Consider the following 20,418-nt stretch of genomic DNA (forward strand, 5'->3'; position numbering starts at 1 on the left):
TGATTTGTTTTTATTTAAATTTTGAATACAATGTTACAGACTCAGTTTCTAAGGAGGTATCGAACAAAACCCAATACACCCCTCGAGAGTAAGGCTGCTTTCGTTCACTTGAATTGCATTCGCGTGAACGAAAGCTTTTTCACAGAAAGACAGACTTATATTTGATCCAATGGTGTATCTGTGCAGCCGTGGAGATGATTTTTTTTTAATTTGCACATTTGCAACTCTTCCCAATTGGAAAACTTTTATATTTAAGAAAAACTTGAAGGGTCTATATCTGGACAATGTGTAACACTTCATGGTGACGTTTTTTTTAGCATTGTCAGTCCAGCAGTACATTGCCATATTTTACTCGCATTTGAAGAAAAAAAAAAGCTTATTCTTAGCTAATGAGGCTTAATTAAACGACAATCGCTTTTTTTATTTCATCACGTCCTGCTTATTTGCCGACCACTCCATTATCAATATTGCCAGTGTTTAATTTTAATTCAAAGGGGTTTGCACAAATGCAAAGGTTATCAATTACACAAAGGATTATCAAAACATGGAAACAGTTTGTTATTTTAGACAGAAATTCATTATCTCTGTGTTGCTAATTTGACCAATTTTAGACAGTTGACAATTAATTATAAACCATTTGCTTATTTTTATATTTTGTAAAAATAAATCACAACTTGTATTGGCAGTGACAGATTTGGTCTACCAAACATGTAAAATAATTCTAGAAAAAAATGTAAATAATAAGAACAAAAAAATATCGTACAAACACAAACCCTCACTTTATTTATTTATCATATGATAATATTTGATTTATACAGACATCGATATAAACAATATTGCTTTCTCGAGAGCTCTCCAGAATTCAAATTCCCCAATTTCCACCCCCTATGTAGATTTTCCTCCGACAATTCCCTATTGACACAGTGTTGCATCCCTTGCTGGTCTATTATGAACGCGCCCCACTGCGGATTGTTAGTTTTTCAGTTTTCAATTAAAATTCAGCACCGATAAAAGCTGTTCGTTGTTGTTTCCACAGACAAGTGCGGAAAATGTATTCAGTTGGTATTTGTTGAAATTGCGCCACTTTTACATGGACGCAAATCCGGATGTATTTTCTGGAACTCGCAGCGCCAGTACATCATCGCCAGTGTATTTACACTGGCGCCAGGTTCACAAGAGGCGCGAGCAAATATTAATTTCCACTGAATTTTAACTGGAAGAGACGACATCTGTTGCGCAAACTTGAGAATGTTTGACAATTGTGTAGAGTTGCCAGTTATGGATTGTGCGGACTCTTAGATTTTCGAACAAATCGCCAACTTCCCGTCTTTATGTTGTAATCGCGGATGCCATCCAGACGCTGCATTTATGTCGTTGTTATTAGTAGGAAGCAGAAGTGTTCTCGCGACGCTCTGATTTATGTTTTCGTATGTTTACATTTGCACTTTTTATAAACGTGTTATATTTGGTGTCAAGGTCGCACGCGTTGACATGCGGCCTCCAATCATTACACGATTTTCACTCAGATAGGAAGCATGCGAGCTGCTTTGAGCCATGCTTCGGCCGGCGAAATTTTTGCCCGATTTGGGAAATTTAATCAATCTTGGACTGGTCGGCTAAGTTCTTACCAAAGCGATCTCTTCCGATAACCTTAACTCGATCTATTTACATTTTAAATTATGTAATCGACCTGCTGCCATTAAACTGGGTCCAGGTGGTCGTAAATCATTTTGTTTTATTTGAACACGTCGTTCTTAAATTTATCAAGCCCTCAACGAGGCATAAATCGGCGGTTTTACCAATTTTACCCACAAGTGAGCAAAAACCGACGTACTATTAAGTAGCTTCTAAATCATTTATTTCCTTTATTAATTCGTTCAGTTGCAAAAGGATTCTTCTTGTGAATCGGAGTTGCAAAGTGTAAAATCTTCCTTCGTATTACCCAACAGTTGCAATTCATTCTGCAACCACGAGTTTCTTGCTTTATATGAAATGTGGATCAATGATTCAACAGGGCTCAGAGCTGTGCGACAACAGCAACTACCAAGGGACTGTAAAAGGTTGTAATGTTTTTTCAAATGTTGGCAACGCATATGTTGGTCATTCTGAATATTATAGACATGGGCGTACGCGTTTAGAAAAAGGGCGTATCTATAAAATGTGAATTCATTGGATTTATTGAAAAATGAAGGAACTGTAAAATGTACAGTTACCAGACATGGTGATTAGAAAAGAAAAGGAAAATGTTCGAAATGATGTCCATCTTGCTCTTGTAATTAAATCATTAAAACATTGATAATTTCAAATGACATCTTAAATTGCTTGTTTCAGTTCTTGCAAATTGTTGTTTCTAAACACAATGTTTTTTATATAGGACAATAAAAAGAATTCAAGAGGAGTCAAATCAGGTCAGGTCAGGTCAAGTCAGGTCAGGTCAGGTCAATTCCTATCTCCCACCACTCTCCTTTATCCTTTCCCTCCTCTTCTATATCTCTTTCATCCATTTTATCTCCCTTCCATCTTCATTCAGTATTTCTCCCCGTTCCTTTCTCTCCTTCTCTCTCATTTCGCTGCATCCATTCCACATGTGCTCAGTTGTCTCTCTCCTCGTAGTACATTCTGCACCTTCTTTCCTCTCCTTCCGTCCAAAATCTGTTTTCTCTCTCCTCGTTCCCACATCTAAATCTCGCCATCATTTTTCTTTCTCTTGCACTCTTTCTCCCCAGGTATTCCGGAATTTTCTCTGTCATACACTTCCCATACTTCCTGTTGAACCTGGATTCTTTGATTCTTTCCCTTCTTTCTTGCTTGTCTGTGTCTTTGTCCCTTTCACTCAGCTCCACATTCATCTGTCTTCCTTTTGCTTCCAATCTTTCCTCTTTTTCACTGGAATACCCTTTCCTCTGGTAGTATTTCTCTTTCTCCTGCTTCTCCGTGTTCTTTTCTTTTCCCTCTTCCCTTCCATCCATTTTGTCCGCAAACTTTGCCGCTCTCTTTCCCGCTTTCACTCGCATCCTATTTCTATTGTATTCTTCCCTCACTGTGTAACCTGGCGATTCTCTGTCCACTCCTGGCCATCCTTTCAAATATTTTTCTTGTACTTTCTCCACCTCTTCTTTTCCTTTCCATCCCCAGATCTCTGCCCCGTGCATCAATATACTCTCTATCATGCTCTCAAACATATCATTCTCTATCCTGTTCCCCACACACATCCCACCACCTTGTTTGCTTTCCTCACTATCTTTCTTTGAATCTGTAACCCAAGTATTTGGACTCGTTTACTTGTTCTATTTTCTTTCCTTCCCATTTCCACTAATTTTTGTTGAAAATAGCCGTTTCTTAGAGTTGATTTATAAATGATCCAAGAAAGAGTCTTTGATATCTTTGAGCGTCACTAAATAAAATCGGACTAATAATTCTCTTTCGGGCAATTGCGATACCAAATTTCATTGGAATTGGATGCAATTGCACAGAAATAACATTGTACGGATTATCTGCTGACCAAGTTCTATAATTCTGAGAGTTGACAAAAACCCACGCCTCGTCACAAAAAAGTACTTTCTTGCAATATCGTTATTACTTAAATTGTTGTATCAATGACAAAATTAAATTGATGTAGAGAAATCAGAACATAGAAAGATTATTTGTAAGAGTCTAAATGTACATTTTTCTTTAGGATTTCTCCTCTGCTTATTCCACAACAACAAAACGTGTTAGGCCCGACAGCTTTAGCTCGAGGGTTTACCTTTGAATAAAAATGCCCAAAAATGAACCAGTAAAATTGTCTAAAGCAAAAATGTTTAAGTGAAAATTGGGAAATTTATCAGATATAAAAAATTAGGTTGCGTTATTTTTGGCAAGATTAAATCCACAATACAAACTTTAACGTTAGGTAATTATTTTTTGATGATACAGTTATTAAAAACACAATTATTAAAAACAATTTGAGAATATGACAGGAGTAGCATGCAATTTTAATCACTTTTGACAGAATAGTAGGACGTTTTTATCGCGATAAACATTTTTGATTGGATGAAAGCAAGCGCTCTGATTGGCTGACAACGCGCGTTTGATGTACGTGGGAATTAATCTTTCTCTAACCTGCACCTACAAAATTGCAGACAAAAAATTACCGATCAATTCTCTTATTTCCAACTTCTCGACGTTTTTTGAATCAACTTTGATATTTTGTTTGCCAACGTTCGAAACAAAATTCCGAAGTTTCCACTTACATAAGCAGTCATTCTGCGATAACCAATTTACTTTCTTTTGCGCAATTTGTTGCTGAAAGTTTTGACGGTAAAATTCAGGTCGGCATAATCATTACAGACTTCTCCAAAACTTTCGATCGCTTAGGTTATTATTATGTCTTGTTGCGCAAACTTCACTGTCGGAATTATTTCAATCATATCTGGTGGAAAAAAAAAAACAATTTGTGAAATGTAACTACTGATTTGTTCGGTGTTCCGCAGGGCTCCGTTCTTGGTCCTCTCTTACTCAACATTTTATTCATTATGTAGTTTTTCGATTTTGCATCAGACCTGTTTGGGCAGCAACGGAAAACTAATGTTCTCTTTACGCGAAAATTAATTTTTCTGCTTTCTATCGTTCCTCTTGTGTAATTTCCATCCAGACTGCAAGTACAAAGCCAAGTTAAAAGAAAAACAAACTCATTATACACAGTTCAACTTATTTGCGAACCCGCTCTTTGTTCCACTATTTTAGCTTCAACTTTAATCACTTTTAAAACAATGCCACCATTTTGTCTAATATAGTGGGTCAACAGAACTGGCACCTATTTTCCTAAGCTCCTGTAGTTGAAGTTAGCATCGATTAAACTGATGAGAGATGAGGTACCATACACGTTAAATATTAAACTTATAATTAAATTTACCCTGACGTTATTTGCATGCATAAGCTACTCAAACTGTGCCGACAGCCTATAAGGTAGAAGGCATTTAGCAAAAGAGTGAAGAACGTGTCAGAGAAAAATTTAAATATTCCTCCAATTAAAAACAATTAACAGTTGGACCATCGGGGGTTGATACAACCCCACAAAGACGAAGAAAATTGATAATGGAGGAAATAGTGGCGGCGGCGCTAAAGGAGCTTCCATCCTAACAGCTTTTATGTTTTAAAAGCTCGCAACAGGTATTTCAGGCAAAGTGTTATCGAGTGAATAGAAAGCTTCCAGTAAAATATTGAGAAGATGTTTCAGAATCAAATATTTGGCGTCGAGGATGTGTGCGAGCTTTGCTTTTTACACGCGCTTGTTTAGGTTGCCATAATTGCGTTAAATGAGCCAAAATGAGGCAAATTAATACCGGTTTATTTTTGTTTAGACTAGTGAGGCAGCCTGCTTTAAAATTTATTCATTTACAAAAGCATTTTTGCACAAAGCGCTGAGAGGCACCACTGCTGAAACGCTGCAATAAAAATCAGAATATATAAAATTATTAAAGCTTGTTTGAGTAAGCGTTTGTGTGTTTTAATTTCTTTGTTAATTAAAAAAGAAGCACAATTTTGCCGGGATTAACGATACAACAATAACGAATATATTTTCCTGCTCGGGGCTACATAAATAAACTAATTTACGTCATTATTGATGCATAATATTTTTAATACAAATTTGGCAAAAACTAATTTTAAAAATATATCAGTGGTTTGAGGAATTATCAGTATTTGATAAAAACATCCGTAATGGTAAATAAAGCACCGAACTTACTCGAATGAGTCTTTCACCTCGGAGCGTGTGACGTGACGTATGACGCGTGACGGTGCGGGAATAATGTCGCGGTGCGCTAAACAAGTTTTTGCCCTCCTCAACTCTAAATGACTTGTTTACACATGTTGAACAGCTAGGGTTTCTTGATTTTACACACTAATCAAACTATCTGTCATTTTACCGCACGGAGTGTGTAAAATAACAAGTATATGTTAAGCTTTCTGGAACCTCCAAAAAAATGTTTAGCGTATCACAAGTGAAGTCCATTTAAAGTAAGACAAGATACAAGACACAAATTTTCAAAAATGAACAGAAATTAATTGTTTTCTTCTAAAGTCTGATGGCGCTATCTTGTGGTGTAAATCGTAAGCGTGTCAGTTATTGGTATAATACAGGGTGTTTTCGAAGTTGAGGCGTTCCTTTTTGCATATGATAGTATGCGTTGTTCTAAAGAGTTTTAGCCAAAATTACCTTAGTAAAATGTGTACGGCAATGAAGATACAATAAGTTAATTTTTTTGAAATTTTTGAATCCGGTCCTGTTCAAATTTGCGTTGAATTGTTATAAATTTGAATTGACAAAAAAAAATCAAATGAGAATGGACGTTAATCAAAAATACTGTCAGTTATCTAATTAGTGGAAATGGCTTATCATTGCGAAAATAATGAGCTCACAGATATGTTGCTAATGTATCCGCAATGTTATCAGAATACAGCTGCGGCGTCCAGAGAGTACGCAAAGCGATTTCCGGAAAGACACCATCCTGGGCCACCTCACTTATTAATCTAGTACAGCGGGGAAATAGACAGGACCGGACTCAAAATTTTAGAAAACAATAAAAATATACAATCAATTATCTCCGTTAATACAAACATTTTACTAAGAAGATTTAGGCTAAAATTCTTAAGAATAATGTATAGTAGCTCCTGTTACAAGGAACGCCTCAACTTCGAAAACACCCTGTAGATAATTTCATTAATTAAATGTGTCTTTGCCAGATTTTGCAAAATTATTGGTTACAACAAATTTAAAATTTGAGAAAACAAGTATTTAATGGGTCGTCGGCCAAAAAGATTAATACATTACTAATGCGGTAGGCATTTTACATCGCTCGGTTTTTGTTAAAACACTCCCGCTGCGCGGTCGTGTTTCAATCTAAAAACCTCGCGTTGTAAAATGTAGCCTACCGCATATGTAATGTAAATAACTATTTCACTTCAAAAAATTAGTGCTTTATACACCTGTCGCGTAAAAATACTTGGAAGTATCTGAAATAGTTTTAAATAAAGTGTTATTTGCATATTGTGCTTTGTTCCGGTTAAAAATTATAACGGTGCAACCCTATTCCAGGGTGAACATATCTAGATCGGACATTTCCTGATGAATAATGGATTGGTATAGAGGATTACATAAAATGGTCGCCCTTAGAAAATTAACTGCTGCAAACTAGGACAAAAGAGAAACAACAGAAATCAGAATTTTTTCTAAATAGAATAGCACGTTAAGTGATAGCAGAGAAATGAGGTAAAAACAAACAATTTAATAAAATGGTGTTTTGACGAAATATTTAGGTATCTTGAAATGCTCAAGAAGCGTCAGTAGCAGTTGTGTTTTGGTATGAAATGAATCGAGCCGGAAATACTAACCCTATAATGAAATTGGTTTCCTTCGTAGAGAATCAATTATCATTTCATCGATTATTTTCCGCCCGAAACGGAACATAACAAGCCTGATTCTCCAATAATATTCAAACGATGTATAAAATTTCCAATTTAATTTAAGATCGAATTGCGGGGGTGAATTTTTAATACCAGTATTGCTTCTAATCCAATTTCCATCGTGAAAAGAGTCAAACTTGCATCTATAAAGTTACGGTAAACTTCTTGGGGCGAAGTTCGCAGCAGCGAATCGTTCCTTCCCACATAGCATAATACACCTGTTAACGGCGTTACGAAATTATCCCCCCCGAAACTCAGTCAACATCAGCAACTTCACCAAACTACTCCACCCGACTTGACCGCACAACTTTCATAAAGCGAAAGAATTAATTAAGCATGCGACGAAACAAAACGTAAAATAAAACGAGTGTTCGAGCAGTTGTTGTTAATTCGAGCAATTTATCGTTGGCGAAGTTTCGAATAGAATTTGCTGGTGGTGAGATTCTTTGTGAAGTTTTGTTTGTCGCGATAGGAATTCGTTCTGCGGCTGGGATGGTAATTGGGAACGTATTTGTCATGTATGGAGGGCATAATTAATGGTCAGTTTCCATTAAATTTGGAATTGTTGCATGGGCGGATGGGTAGGGAATAATACCGAATTGAATTAGACAAGGGTCCCTAATCAAGCGTGTACCACACGTATCTTGATACACCGGTAATTGTCCATCTGGTTGACAAGTTGTTGAATTGAGTGGAGCGATTTTTCTTTGGGGCTTTGTCGGGACAATATTCCCTCTGTCGGGTCAACAAAACGTGGAAACTTGGCGGTAATGTGGCGACTCATTCATATAGGAACCGTACTCAAATCAAAATCATTTTTGATCAGACAAAAACGAAATTACGCCCTCCCCAAGGGATGATCTTAAATTTTAAGTTTGTGACATTACGGATACCAAAGATTGATTCATTCGAACTTTTCACGGGGACACCCGGTATATTTGACAAATAATTTTCACGAAATACTATAGTGATGTCTCTGGGTTACCAGTGCTGAAGCGTGGAGGGTTCGTATCAGAGAGTTGCTGAAATATTGTTTTTTTTTTTGGATATACAGGGTGATTTTGAAATTTTAAAACAAAGTGCAGGAAACAGTCAGGAATTTTCTCTTTCTTTGAAAAACCTAATTTGAAAAAAATCTGTGAATTAGTTTTTGAGTTAAATGGGTTCAAACAGAGATCCAGAAAGACAAAAATTCTACAATTTTCACAAGATATTATTGTGATGCCTCTGGATTACGAGTGCTGAAGGGTGGAGAGTTCGTACCAGAGCGTTGCTGAAATATTGTTTTTTTTTGGATATACAGGGTGATTTTGAAATTTTAAAACAAATTGCAGGAAACAGTCAGGAATTTTCTCTTTCTTTAAAAAACATAATTTGAAAAAAATCTGTTAACTAGTTTTTGAGTTAAATGGGTTCAAACAGAGATCTAGAAAGACAAAAATTCTACAATTTTCACAAAATATTATTGTGATGCCTCTGGATTACGAGTGCTGAAGGGTGGAGAGTTCGTACCAGAGCGTTGCTGAAATATTGTTTTTTTGGATATACAGGGTGATTTTGAAATTTTAAAACAAATTGCAGGAAACAGTCAGGAATTTTCTCTTTCTTTAAAAAACATAATTTGAAAGAAATCTGTTAACTAGTTTTTGAGTTAAATGGGTTCAAACAGAGATCTAGAAAGACAAAAATTCTACAATTTTCACAAAATATTATTGTGATGCCTCTGGATTACGAGTGCTGAAGGGTGGAGAGTTCGTACCAGAGCGTTGCTGAAATATTGTTTTTTTGGATACACAGGGTGATTTTGAAATTTTAAAACAAAGTGCAGGAAACAGTCAGGAATTTTCTCTTTCTTTAAAAAACCTAATTTGAAAAAAATCTGTGAATTAGTTTTTGAGTTAAATGGGTTCAAACAGAGATCTAGAAAGACAAAAATTCTACAAACTGGTAAAACGTCTTTTATATCGCAACAGAAGAGTTTGAGAATTTGTTTAAATGTGGAAATAAAAGTCAGACACTTCAGTTCTATTTATATGAATAGATAAGCGTTGCAATTGCTGCGATTACATGAGAATAGTGTTGGTCAAGATCTCATTTAATCCGACTGTTAGTCTGATGAGTATTTACTCGACAGGGTTGAGCCTCGTCTCCTACATTTCCAATTAAGCGATTGTTACCCTTTCAAGCCATACAAATAGTATTAGATTTTATTTGCACTTGCAGGCCCAGACACTGCCAATTCGAGCACATTTTTCTTTGTGTTCTTTAACAGGCTTCGCTCGCAACTGCATTTTGTCAGGACAAACAAATCCCATCACGACTTGTCCCAGATGGTCACCCTAACTTAATTCCAGTCTCTCTGTGACGTCGATCAGTTAAAATAAAAAGCTTCACTGTGGATTGTAGAATGTGGCAAAAGCTCATCTGGAAGTCGCGCTCGCGCGACTCGTTATCAATTTGATAGAATGATATCGGTCCAAGTAAATAACATTTATGGGGTAGGAAGCGCAATTTATCGAAGTAAGTTGTGTTAGTGGGGGTGTAAAACTGCAGCATTAAAACAGCTTGCGGTCATGCATGTCATAAAAATAAACGCGCGGGGATGGTGCTTTCGTGCACCGTCAGGAAGCTTTTACCCAAGGATGTAATGGTGTTATATGTGCGAAGTTGTACAAGAACACAATTGCGGGCCAAAAATCAATTCAAGGAAGAGGCTTTTGCAACACTATAATGATAATAAAGCAATGCGGATAAAAAGGAGCTCCCACTCAAGCTTCATTAATGTAATGAAGCTCGACTGTAATCGATCTATTGATAGCTTTCGGAGTTTGATAAATTGTTTGATTCGTTTTATTCAATGTGACTATTTTTCAAAAGACTTGTGAAGTTTTTGTAACTTTTAATGCAAGTTCAGTTCTTGAGGGATTTGGGTCTTGAATATTTTAATAAAAAAGGTAAAAGCACAACCTTGACAAGCTCAAATCTTCGGCTAGTGAGTGGCGCTGACGCTAATAATATTTCTTGGAAATTGATGTAATTACGTTGGGTCTTAATTATTCCTGTTATTGACAGAAACTCCCCCTGAAAAAATCGTTTTAGCTGGAAAGTACTTCCGTGCGGGTATATATAGCTTCTTATTAACATTCATAATGCATAAAGCTGTGTCGGAGCTGCGTCAAATCCCTTTTATATTAATATGTATTATAATAGTTTAGAGTAATGAAAATAACCTGAAATAACACACACGCGACCTGTCTGCTGTTTGAAAAGGAGTCAACGGTTTAAAAGCAGAAAATTGCTAATGGTTGTCGACACGCGAAGGAACGTGGAGGCTATTCACAGGGTGTATTTTGTATGCGGACAAAAAATTCATTAACTAATTCAAAAAACCGCAAAGTACAAAAAGGTAAGAAGAAGACCTGACCTGACCTGACCTGGCATTATTTTTAAACAAACAGAAGTTTTTTGTAAAATATACAGGGTGTCTTAAAATTATCGTATTCCAAGTTCGGGGCCCAATAGGGGACATCCTGTTGACCAAGTAAAAATGTTTTAAAAAAATTGCTGTCACTTTGAAAAAAATATCAAAGTTGCCAATATGTGTTCAAAAGTACCTGATTAATATTCTAGCTATGTTGTACTCCCCTTTTGAACAAAAATTGGAAAAATAAAACTTTTATTTTTTCGAGATAAAGCTGTTTTTTCAAGAAATGTCTTTCCATTTATATTTTAATATTTTACATAATCATCCTCATCATATTTCAAAATGAATGTCAACCATTTATATTTTTTATTTGAAGAAAACATGATGAAAAGTTTGAACTTTCAGACCCATATATCTTTGTAAAGACCCCCCCTATATTTTTTATTTTATTTTTTCGAGATTCCTGAGATTTTTCTCTACAAGTCCCCCGACTTGGAATACGTTAATTTTGCGACACCCTGTATATAGTATTGTTCCAAAATGATTGTGGTATCGTAGGGTGCTTGTATCGTAAAAAGTGTTTGACACCTTTCGATAATCATTGGATTTTAGTGGTTTTTGCTCACTGAAAATAGTTGGTACGGTTGGGGTCCTCGCCTTCGGCTCAGACGCCCAACTTCCGTACTCGTGATTAAATGCACTACTTTGCTCACTTGTATTGAAAATAGCTATTATGTATTAACATATCAATAAAATAATTAAGAACCACTGGACTTTCGAAATTTTGTTTTCACTTAATTCACCCCAAATTACCTTCCAAGTGTCTAAAATCTTTTAAAAGTGGCTTAAGTTGAGTTCCCTGGTGTCAAACTTATTTTTTTCTCCCAGCATCTTATAATCCCGGTCTGACACCTCAAGACTCCGTCTCTTCACCGGCAGAAATCCTGAAGATTTATTCATAAATGACAGCGTACCGGACGAGGAAACTTGTTCTCTAAACAGAATTAGATCTCGTTGAAGTTTATTTTTACCGTAAAATTTACGGCGGTAATTTCTAGTCTTTTTCAATCTCCAAATCGCATTTCATCTCTCATAAACGAGTAAGTCTCGTCTCATTTCTTGCAGGGTGAGTATGAAATACTGTCAAAGCGTGACCGTCTTCTCCTTCTCAAGGAGGAGGTATTAGTTTTGCAGACTCACGTCTGGTTATAATTTGCGTTGTGCAGGTGGTTACACGTTTTATCACCCCCTCGATGATGATCTGGTACACCAGAGCTTTGCTCATTTATATTTCGTGCTCGGCAGTGTACGATTTTTCACCCCACCAGTGTTTACAGCAAAAGAAAAAATTACCAGAACTAATTACAACTTGTTTAACGGAACAAGATGAGTTGATTAAAAATGCAGCAAAAAATTATTTCGCTGTGAAGAGAAAGCTCGCGTAATGAATTTCGAGAGCTTTTCGTCTTATCAAACGTTATCAATCGATTTTCCTTGGATTTTCTCGAAAAACGTCCTTATGGAGCTGTCATTCCTCGTTCGCGACTACTTGCGACGGTAATACAATTTTTTCTTCCACATAAAGCTCGACGTTTCTTTTTTAACACGTGTCCGCAAGCTGTAAACACAAAATTATAACGAATTTATGGGTGACCACTAGAATAAAACCCTCCATTACGGCGACCTTTATTGAGTTAGACGCTAGTGGATACTTTGCCATCTATTAGACTCGTGCAGCGCTAACTTTAGTTTTTAATTAGTTTTGCCACGGATATTCGAAAATTCTAAAGCGATGGCAGGTTTGAACTTGCCGGAAAGTTGATCATAATGGGATACAATGGAGGCTTTGTTGTGCCTCTGTAAAAGCCACATTACTTGTTTTATCCATCCAAGAAATTCATTTCTAATGTGTGCGAAAAAAAGCACATTTTTTACGGAAATGTCAAAGTAACGTCAACTGTTAACCCAGAAAACAACTTTTTGTACTCATAGCCTTGAAAGCAATGCTTCCAACATCCAACGCTCGCTCCGAATGTAAAAATTGCAAAAAAACACTGGCCCTTTGAGGCATTCAAAAAAAAATCTGTCTTGATAATAATAAAATTTTGTTCATAAAATACAACTTCCCTGGGTTTTCCTCCATTAAAAAATTACGGAAAGATTTATAATCGTTGAAAATTGTTCCTACAAAATTCACAAATTATTGCAAAAATTGAAATATCAAGTGAAGCAATTGTTTCCAATATCCAAAGATCACTGCCTACTTGGTTTTATGTTCGTTTATGTTTAATGTATTAAAACAAAAAAAATTTAATTTAATTTTCTTCACTTGCGTGAAGACATCTTCCGTTCATTCGCGCATTAATTAAAGGCACTCGCTCCTTCGTCGTTCGTGCTTTAAAAAATGCTCTCATGCGGGAACATCGTCTTCCCGCACTTGGTTCGTAAATAACTATTTCGATTTCGGAAAAGTTTACAGACGTTTATTCTAATTGTAAGCAACAGTTCCAGGGGTTTTACCATCGAAAAGAATGAATTTTTATTAGAATGTTACCACACATTGACACTAAAATTTGAATACATTAAGCGGTTTATAGATTGAGTTAAATAAAACATCCAATTAAGATGACTTATGTTGTCTTGAGCAGCTTGGGCAATTCCCCTTGTTTTTTCCACCCTTAAGACGTCTCCAAGTGAATGTAAATCCGTTTATTATCCCTAGGCCGTTCCGAATCTTTTACGAGATGTATGTTGGAATTTGTCCCTTTGATTATTTAAGGGTGCTTAAGGAAGATGAAAACGACCGTCGTAAGCGCATCAACAAATTAAAGGCTTACAAGGGGTGCTCAAAACAACCCCACATTTCAGTTTAATTATCGTTATGAATCGTCGAATGTGTCCCAAATAGAAATGAAAAAATACACCCTCGTATAATCCGTCTAATTTAAAGAAATGTTTGCTCTGGGGACGAAACATTTTCCAACAATGGAAAAAAGACTCTCGATTATCAGAGAAAATGAGATCGGAGGAAGTTTTATTAAATTCCCGTTGTATACTTTTAATGGAGGGTAAATTTGCATAAACAACCTGTTTGCGAGCTTCATCAAGCCGAGGTAAGAGGTAAATTAAGGTAATCGTGCGCGAGAAATTTTTAGTTGTTTTTTTACACGATCAAGTGTAAATATTAACAAAATCTGGCGGCGAAATGCGTTAGGTGTTTGTAAGTCGATATTATTAATAAATTCGTTGAGAATTTGGTGTGTTTGGTCTGTTAAGTTAATTATAAATCTCGCTGAAAGCTCTTTTTAAAAATATCTGATACACAAACTCGACGATGCTGAAAGAAACGGAACAACAGGTGCCGCAAAGCTGCGATTAATTAAATAATATAAATGAAATAATATTTTTCCATCAAGTTTTTTACAGTGTTAACTTGACACTTTGCGCAATAATTAATTACGATTAATTTGGCGACGTTGTTAAGTGAGTGGTTAATTAGCAGGGCTGAGGCGAGAGAGAGGTTTGCTAAAATTACAACAAATATCTTTTACGCCTCGCCTAAATATTTCTTGGTAGAATTGGCTCAAAACAAGAACGATAACGCAAAGAAAACATCTGCGCTCCGATATGTTTGATTTGAATTTCGAAAGAATTGCATTGTCAGTGAGAAACAATGGCGAGGAGAGAATGTTATTTAGATTTTTAATTCGTTTGAAGAGGTGTTAAGAGCAGACACATTTTTGTGTTTAAAATTAATTTCAACATTAAAATCTACTTTACTTTTCTGAATAAATACCACCTAATGTTGCACCGCCAGCACTTTGTTGGAGTGTGAAAGCTTATTTGAAGGCGAGTTATTTACCCATTTAGAAGGAATTGTTAAAGTGAAATGTTCTTCATGCGTTTTTCAACAGATTTTAAAATAACGAATCTCAAGATAGTTCATGTTTGTTTCCTGTTTTCTCAGCTGCATTTTCTGGAATGAAAAATTCGAATTTGACAAAAAAAATATTTTGACAGTTTAGCCTAGTTATACGTGATTTTATTAGGCCATTTTGTACTCTATTCACAACCATTTAATTTTGTGTAGAAATAATAAAATCCTCCGATAAATAAGCAAGCTATGGAATCGTTCTTTTTTGTATATTAAAAAAATAAATAAAAAACAGACGATTTTTTCAACCTTCACTTAATATTTGGTTTAGACAAAAAAATCATGACAGGAAAAAATAAAACGTTCTCGAGAAATTGATTATTATTTTTATTACATACAGGGTGATTCACGTAGCCCGTTCGTTAGAAATTTTCTAATTTCCCAAAATCGTATTAATATGAAAATTGGTAGCCGACTATAAATCGACTGCTCCAAGTTCAAATGAAATATTTTCAAAATGGTGCCACTTCCGGAAATGCCGGAAATCGACGCCGTCTTTGTTTTTTTAAATAGAAAGGTCCCATTTGGCTTCAAATTTCGATTCTACGTTAAATTTTGAGATTCAAACGTCCTTTTGTCAATACTTACTGTCATCGTTCTTGACCTATGCCATCTTTTTCGCAAAAAAACGGGGTTGCAATAACCATAATAAAAAAAATAAGCAAATTAATAAAAAAATATTTTCAATGAGTTACGGTGCACACATTTACATTAAAATATTTTTTGTTAATTTGCTTATTTTTTATTATGTTGTTGTTAAGTTGTTATCTACTATTTATTGCAATGCTATTTTTGAATAAAAATTCAAATAAAAATAATTTGATAAAAAAAAGAACATTTTATTCAAAAATTTAAATTACGCTAAAACGGCTGGAAATATACACAATGTTAATAAAAGTGGCCTTAAAATTAAATTCTACATTTATATCTACTACTCGTATGAGAAATGGTAGTTGCCATTTAAAAAAATTAAGTTTTCGACATGTTTTGATTATCAATTTTGAAAAATTGCAGTAGGCGTATGAAACATAAATAAAATGTCGCTAATAGCGCAAGATTTCGGCCAGGCCTTTAGGAATTCAATTAAAAAGAAAACAATTACTTATTTTCAATGGTTCAGGAGTTATACATTTTTTAATGAAGCCCTGCAACCCCGTTTTTTTGCCAAAAACATATCATAGGTCAAAAACGATGACAGATAAGTGTTAAAAGAGGAACGTTCTGAACTCAAAATTTATCACAAAATCCAAATATGAGGTCAAAATGGGGCCTTTACATTTAAAAAAACAAAGATGGCGTCTATTTCCTGTATTTCCGGAAGTGTTGCCATTTTAAAAATATTTAATTTGAACTTGGAGCGGTCGACTATAGTCGGAGATAAATTTTCGTATTAATACGATTTTTGGAAATCAGAAAATTTTTAACAAACGGGCTACGTGAATCACCCGGTATTAGGTAGTTTCTTATTTTATTGCTTTTTATTATTTTCATTACATATTTATATTACTATATCCTATAAAGCTTTATTGTACAGTTGTTGATAACAATTTGTTTATAAACAATTAACATCTGTATCGATAAAATATAAAAAAGTATCAAAAAACTATTGTCTTACTTGACCATTTAATCATAAAATTCATACCTTTTCTGTCTTTCGTCCCCTAAATTGAATGAGTAAACAATTTTGTGATTTCTTATTCTTTTTATAAAGAATAACAGTTTACAACAATTTATCTCAATTCTCAAAGTTTAGTAAAAAACGGAAGTTAAAATTTTATGGTTTTCAGTGTTAAAAATTGAAAGTAAATGTAAACTACTTCTACTTGATTTTGTAACTTTCTGTATGGTTTCTAGATTCTACGATGTTTTTTTTAAGAGTTTTTACGCAACATTTTAATTATTTTAATCAGTTCTTATTAGGCCAGTCACGCGAAATTGTAATATTTCAGGGGGCGCTTAAATTGTTTTCATATTGTAAACCGTTCCGGCGTTACAATCTTATAAATATGTAGTTACAATGAATTAAAACAACAAATTAACAAACAAATAATGAATTTAGTTTTTGAAATTTCAATTTACCGTTTCGCTTTGGAGAAAGAAATTTAAACATTAGAAAACAATACAGCGCTCTTGGGAAATAGTTTATAACAATTTGTTTATATAAAAAAACAATCACATTGATAACCATTAAATAATAAAATCTCTTTTTTTCACCTCCGAAATTGGATGAATAGGACTAATAATTTCGCGAGTTTTCATTTGTTTTTTATGAATAGTTGCGACAAAAACGACAATAACCGAAAAATCTGTAATCCAAAGAAGAAATAATTTTATTTTGCCATACGGGCCTTCGGATTCACATAAATCTAAAATATCAATTCCAAAAATTTCCAAAATTCCGCTCCGCCTCTCTTCGTTTCTTCTTTCCTCGTTTTGCCCCGTAACATTCCCATTTGTATTCTTTGGGTAACAGCTTTTCTATTTTTTTCCCAGCTCCGCTCTTCCACCAGTCCCACTATCTCAAATTGCCTCACGTAGTCCCGAAATCTTCTTCTTCTTTTTTTCTTCAATCTGCTACGTTCCAATATAATACCCTCACTTTTGCCGTCTTCGTTGTCTTTTTTACTTGTGCCCTCCGCTTCGTATCTTCTTTCTTGTGTTTCCCTTTGTGCTTCTTTTCCGGATTCCACTTTCTTTGTCCATCTACCTTTTTCTTTGTCCTTTTTCCATTTCCTTTGTCTCCGGTTTCTCCATCCCATATTCCTCCTCCTACCTCTAGTCTCTCCCTTTCTTCATTCCATCTCCACTGTACCCCCTCTATTGTTATTTTCCTATATCTCACATTTACTTCTTTCCCTTGCCTTCTTCCTTCTTTCCCGATGGTTCTTAGCTTCTTCTGTATCTCTCGTTCTTGTTTTGTAAGGTCGTTGTCTATGAATATCTTCTCTGTTTCTTTCTTTTCTCTCAGTTTTCCCTTTTGTTTCATCACTTTTTCTTTCTCACTCCACTCTTCCATTTCCACTAGTATTTATTTAATCTGTTAGCGCCAAGACGTACCGCATTACGTGTCCAAGTGGTGATTCTGCATAATAGTGCTAGTCTTGCACATTCTCAAGTGCGGACCGCACCCCAGCAGAAGCAGATTGACCACGCGACTCGATCAGTGCGGACACATTATTATTTAAGCTTTTAAGATTAAAAGCTAACATAATCCTTGTTTATGTTGTAGCAATCCTTTTACCACCATGTTATTTTTTCTTATTCTCCTTTCTTCATTTTCCACTTTCCTTTCCACCCATACTACTCTCTCAGACAATGTTGTTTTTCTCTTCCTCCCATTTCTTTTCTCTATTCTTAAATTCTTCCCTAACTCGTTCGATTTCTCTCTTGACTTCTTGGTTCCCTTTTCACATCCCCTTTATTTCCTCTTTCATTTCCTCCAGCTTTTCTAGTATCTTTTCCACTTCCCCGCCGGTTTTCTTCTCTACTTCAGATGATTTTGGTGTTTTCTAGCTGGCCCCCCAAATACCTCCTCTTCCTCCTCTTGTCTTTCTGTTCTGTTCTAAAGAAGAAATAATAATTTTGCTATATATCGGACTCGCTAGGGAGCATTTCAAAGGTAATTAATAAACTGTAAATAAAATTTTTATAATTTACTGTGTTACAAATCGAAAATACTGGGAAATTACTTCAAATTTATCCAATCTAATCCTTACAACATTCTTTATGATATCCAGACACTATTAATTTTTTTTTTTCATTTGTAGACTAAATTTGAATTTTTTTTTAATCAATTGTTATCGAACCGGCGCGAGCCACCGAATCTTAGTCATGCGAAATTGGATGATTTCAGGATGCGCTTATAAATTTCGTGATATTGTAAACCGTTTCGACGTTACAATCTCAATAATTTAAATGGATGAAAACAACAAATGAAAAAATATAATGAAGGAATTTTGTTTCAGAAATCACCATTTACAATTATTTCCCTTTGGGGGAAAATTCAAGACGTCGGAAAAAATAGAATGTTCTTGGCAAATTGTTTATTACAATTTGCTTGTTTCAAATAACAAGAATAAGAAAAGCGAAAGATCTGAAAAAGCTTTCATTGAATAAAATAAAAAAAAAACATTTAAACATGAAACCATGTTTTTCGTTCTATCATATATTATAAAAAATTTTAAATGGATTATTTAAATTTCCATGATTAATATTTTTATTGAAGAAAAGCAAATATGTTTTATTCGAAGGTAAAATAACAAGACTTAATTTTCTTATTGGACAAATTTTTCAATTTTACGAAAACTTTTTACTTTGACAATTTTACGAGTTGAAATTGGGTATTTTTATTGTGGTTAGGCCCGAGAGCTTTAGCTCGAGGGTTTAACCTTTGAACAAAAATGCCCAAATATCAACGAGTAAAATTGTCTAAAGCAAAAATGTTTAAATGAAAATTGGGAAATTTATCAGATATAAAGATTAGGTCGTGTTATTTTTGGCAAGATTAATTTCAGAATACAAACTTTAACGTTATTTTACTTACAATTATTAAAAACACAATTATTAAAAATATATAATTTGATAATCTGACGCAATTTTAATCACTTTTGACAGATGGCAGAGTAGCAGTAAAAATTTAGAGAATATTATACATATGTTATAAACATTATTTTCAGTCTTAAAAACAAAAAATTACATATTGGAAATTACTTCTACTTAGCCTTACAACTATCTTTACGTAGGCATAATTTAAAATTTATTTTAATCCGTTGTTACTAAGCACCTACAAGTCACGCGAAATTGTAATTTCGCGGTGCGCCTTCGAATATGTCCGTGTCTTTTAATGTAGCAAATTTTGTTCTAGACAAAAGATTTTCTATACGATTTTGCTGTACAGTAGATACGGAAGAGAATTGCGATTCTAAAACGATTACTTTTTAAATTCGAATCAAAGTAAGAACAAGTGTAAAGTTCATACAAATAGTCCCAGATCAACTAGTTCAGTTAAAATCACATTTATCTTTAGAGATCGAGTTCAGACAAAGTGATTTGTTGGAGTTTTGAATGAAGGACAAAAGCTCCATTGTGAAAAGTCCTTCGAACGTCCTGATCCCGTGTGCATCCACTTATTTTGACTAAATTGCATTTTCTACCCCACTTATTACAAAAAATCAAACCGATCGTGTTTCTTAATCGAATATTTAAAATGAGAATCGAATTTAAATTCCCACTTCTTCTGCGTAAAAATCTCCATCCATTATCTTTCCCGTAAGTTGTTTTTGGTGGAGAAAATGCAAATTCCACCAATCTATAAAACACTTTCTTGTTTTAGCTGTTTCTTCTTCTCCCCCGACATCTTTTATAAATTTTGTTGCGCCTGAAAAAATTGGTGCCAAAAGAAAGGGGATGCGGTTGGGACACCTGTTATGCGAGCCTCGACAGCCAGTGGGCCAAGTGAAATATGGGGTGAGCGTCTGTCGCAGTGTGACGCAACCCTTATTTTGTTGTTTCACAATTTCGACGTCAATTGCACGGGCTGAACAGAAAGGCGGGGGTGGCTTTGATAAGTACCCGACTTTATTGTCTGTTTTTGCGCTTCACAGCGACGCCCTTTTAT

The 20,418-nt window shown here is 34.8% G+C and overlaps 2 protein-coding genes across 4 annotated transcripts in view; one reads left to right on the forward strand and one right to left on the reverse strand.

Annotated features, from left to right (window-relative positions):
- The window catches only part of TkR99D (Tachykinin-like receptor at 99D), an 89,025-nt gene that overhangs the window by 2,237 nt on the left and 66,370 nt on the right, over nt 1-20,418 (forward strand). The window lies entirely within an intron of this gene.
- LOC138136998 (DNA ligase 1-like) lies at nt 2,592-17,817 on the reverse strand. Its single transcript, XM_069056301.1, has 2 exons — nt 17,428-17,817; nt 2,592-3,245 (listed from the first exon to the last, which is right to left on the reverse strand). The coding sequence occupies exons 1-2, from the start codon at nt 17,815-17,817 to the stop codon at nt 2,592-2,594; spliced, it is 1,044 nt and encodes a 347-aa protein (XP_068912402.1).

Source organism: Tenebrio molitor, chromosome 8 (assembly GCF_963966145.1).
Source record: "Tenebrio molitor chromosome 8, icTenMoli1.1, whole genome shotgun sequence".
In the NCBI taxonomy this organism is placed as follows: domain Eukaryota; kingdom Metazoa; phylum Arthropoda; class Insecta; order Coleoptera; family Tenebrionidae; genus Tenebrio; species Tenebrio molitor.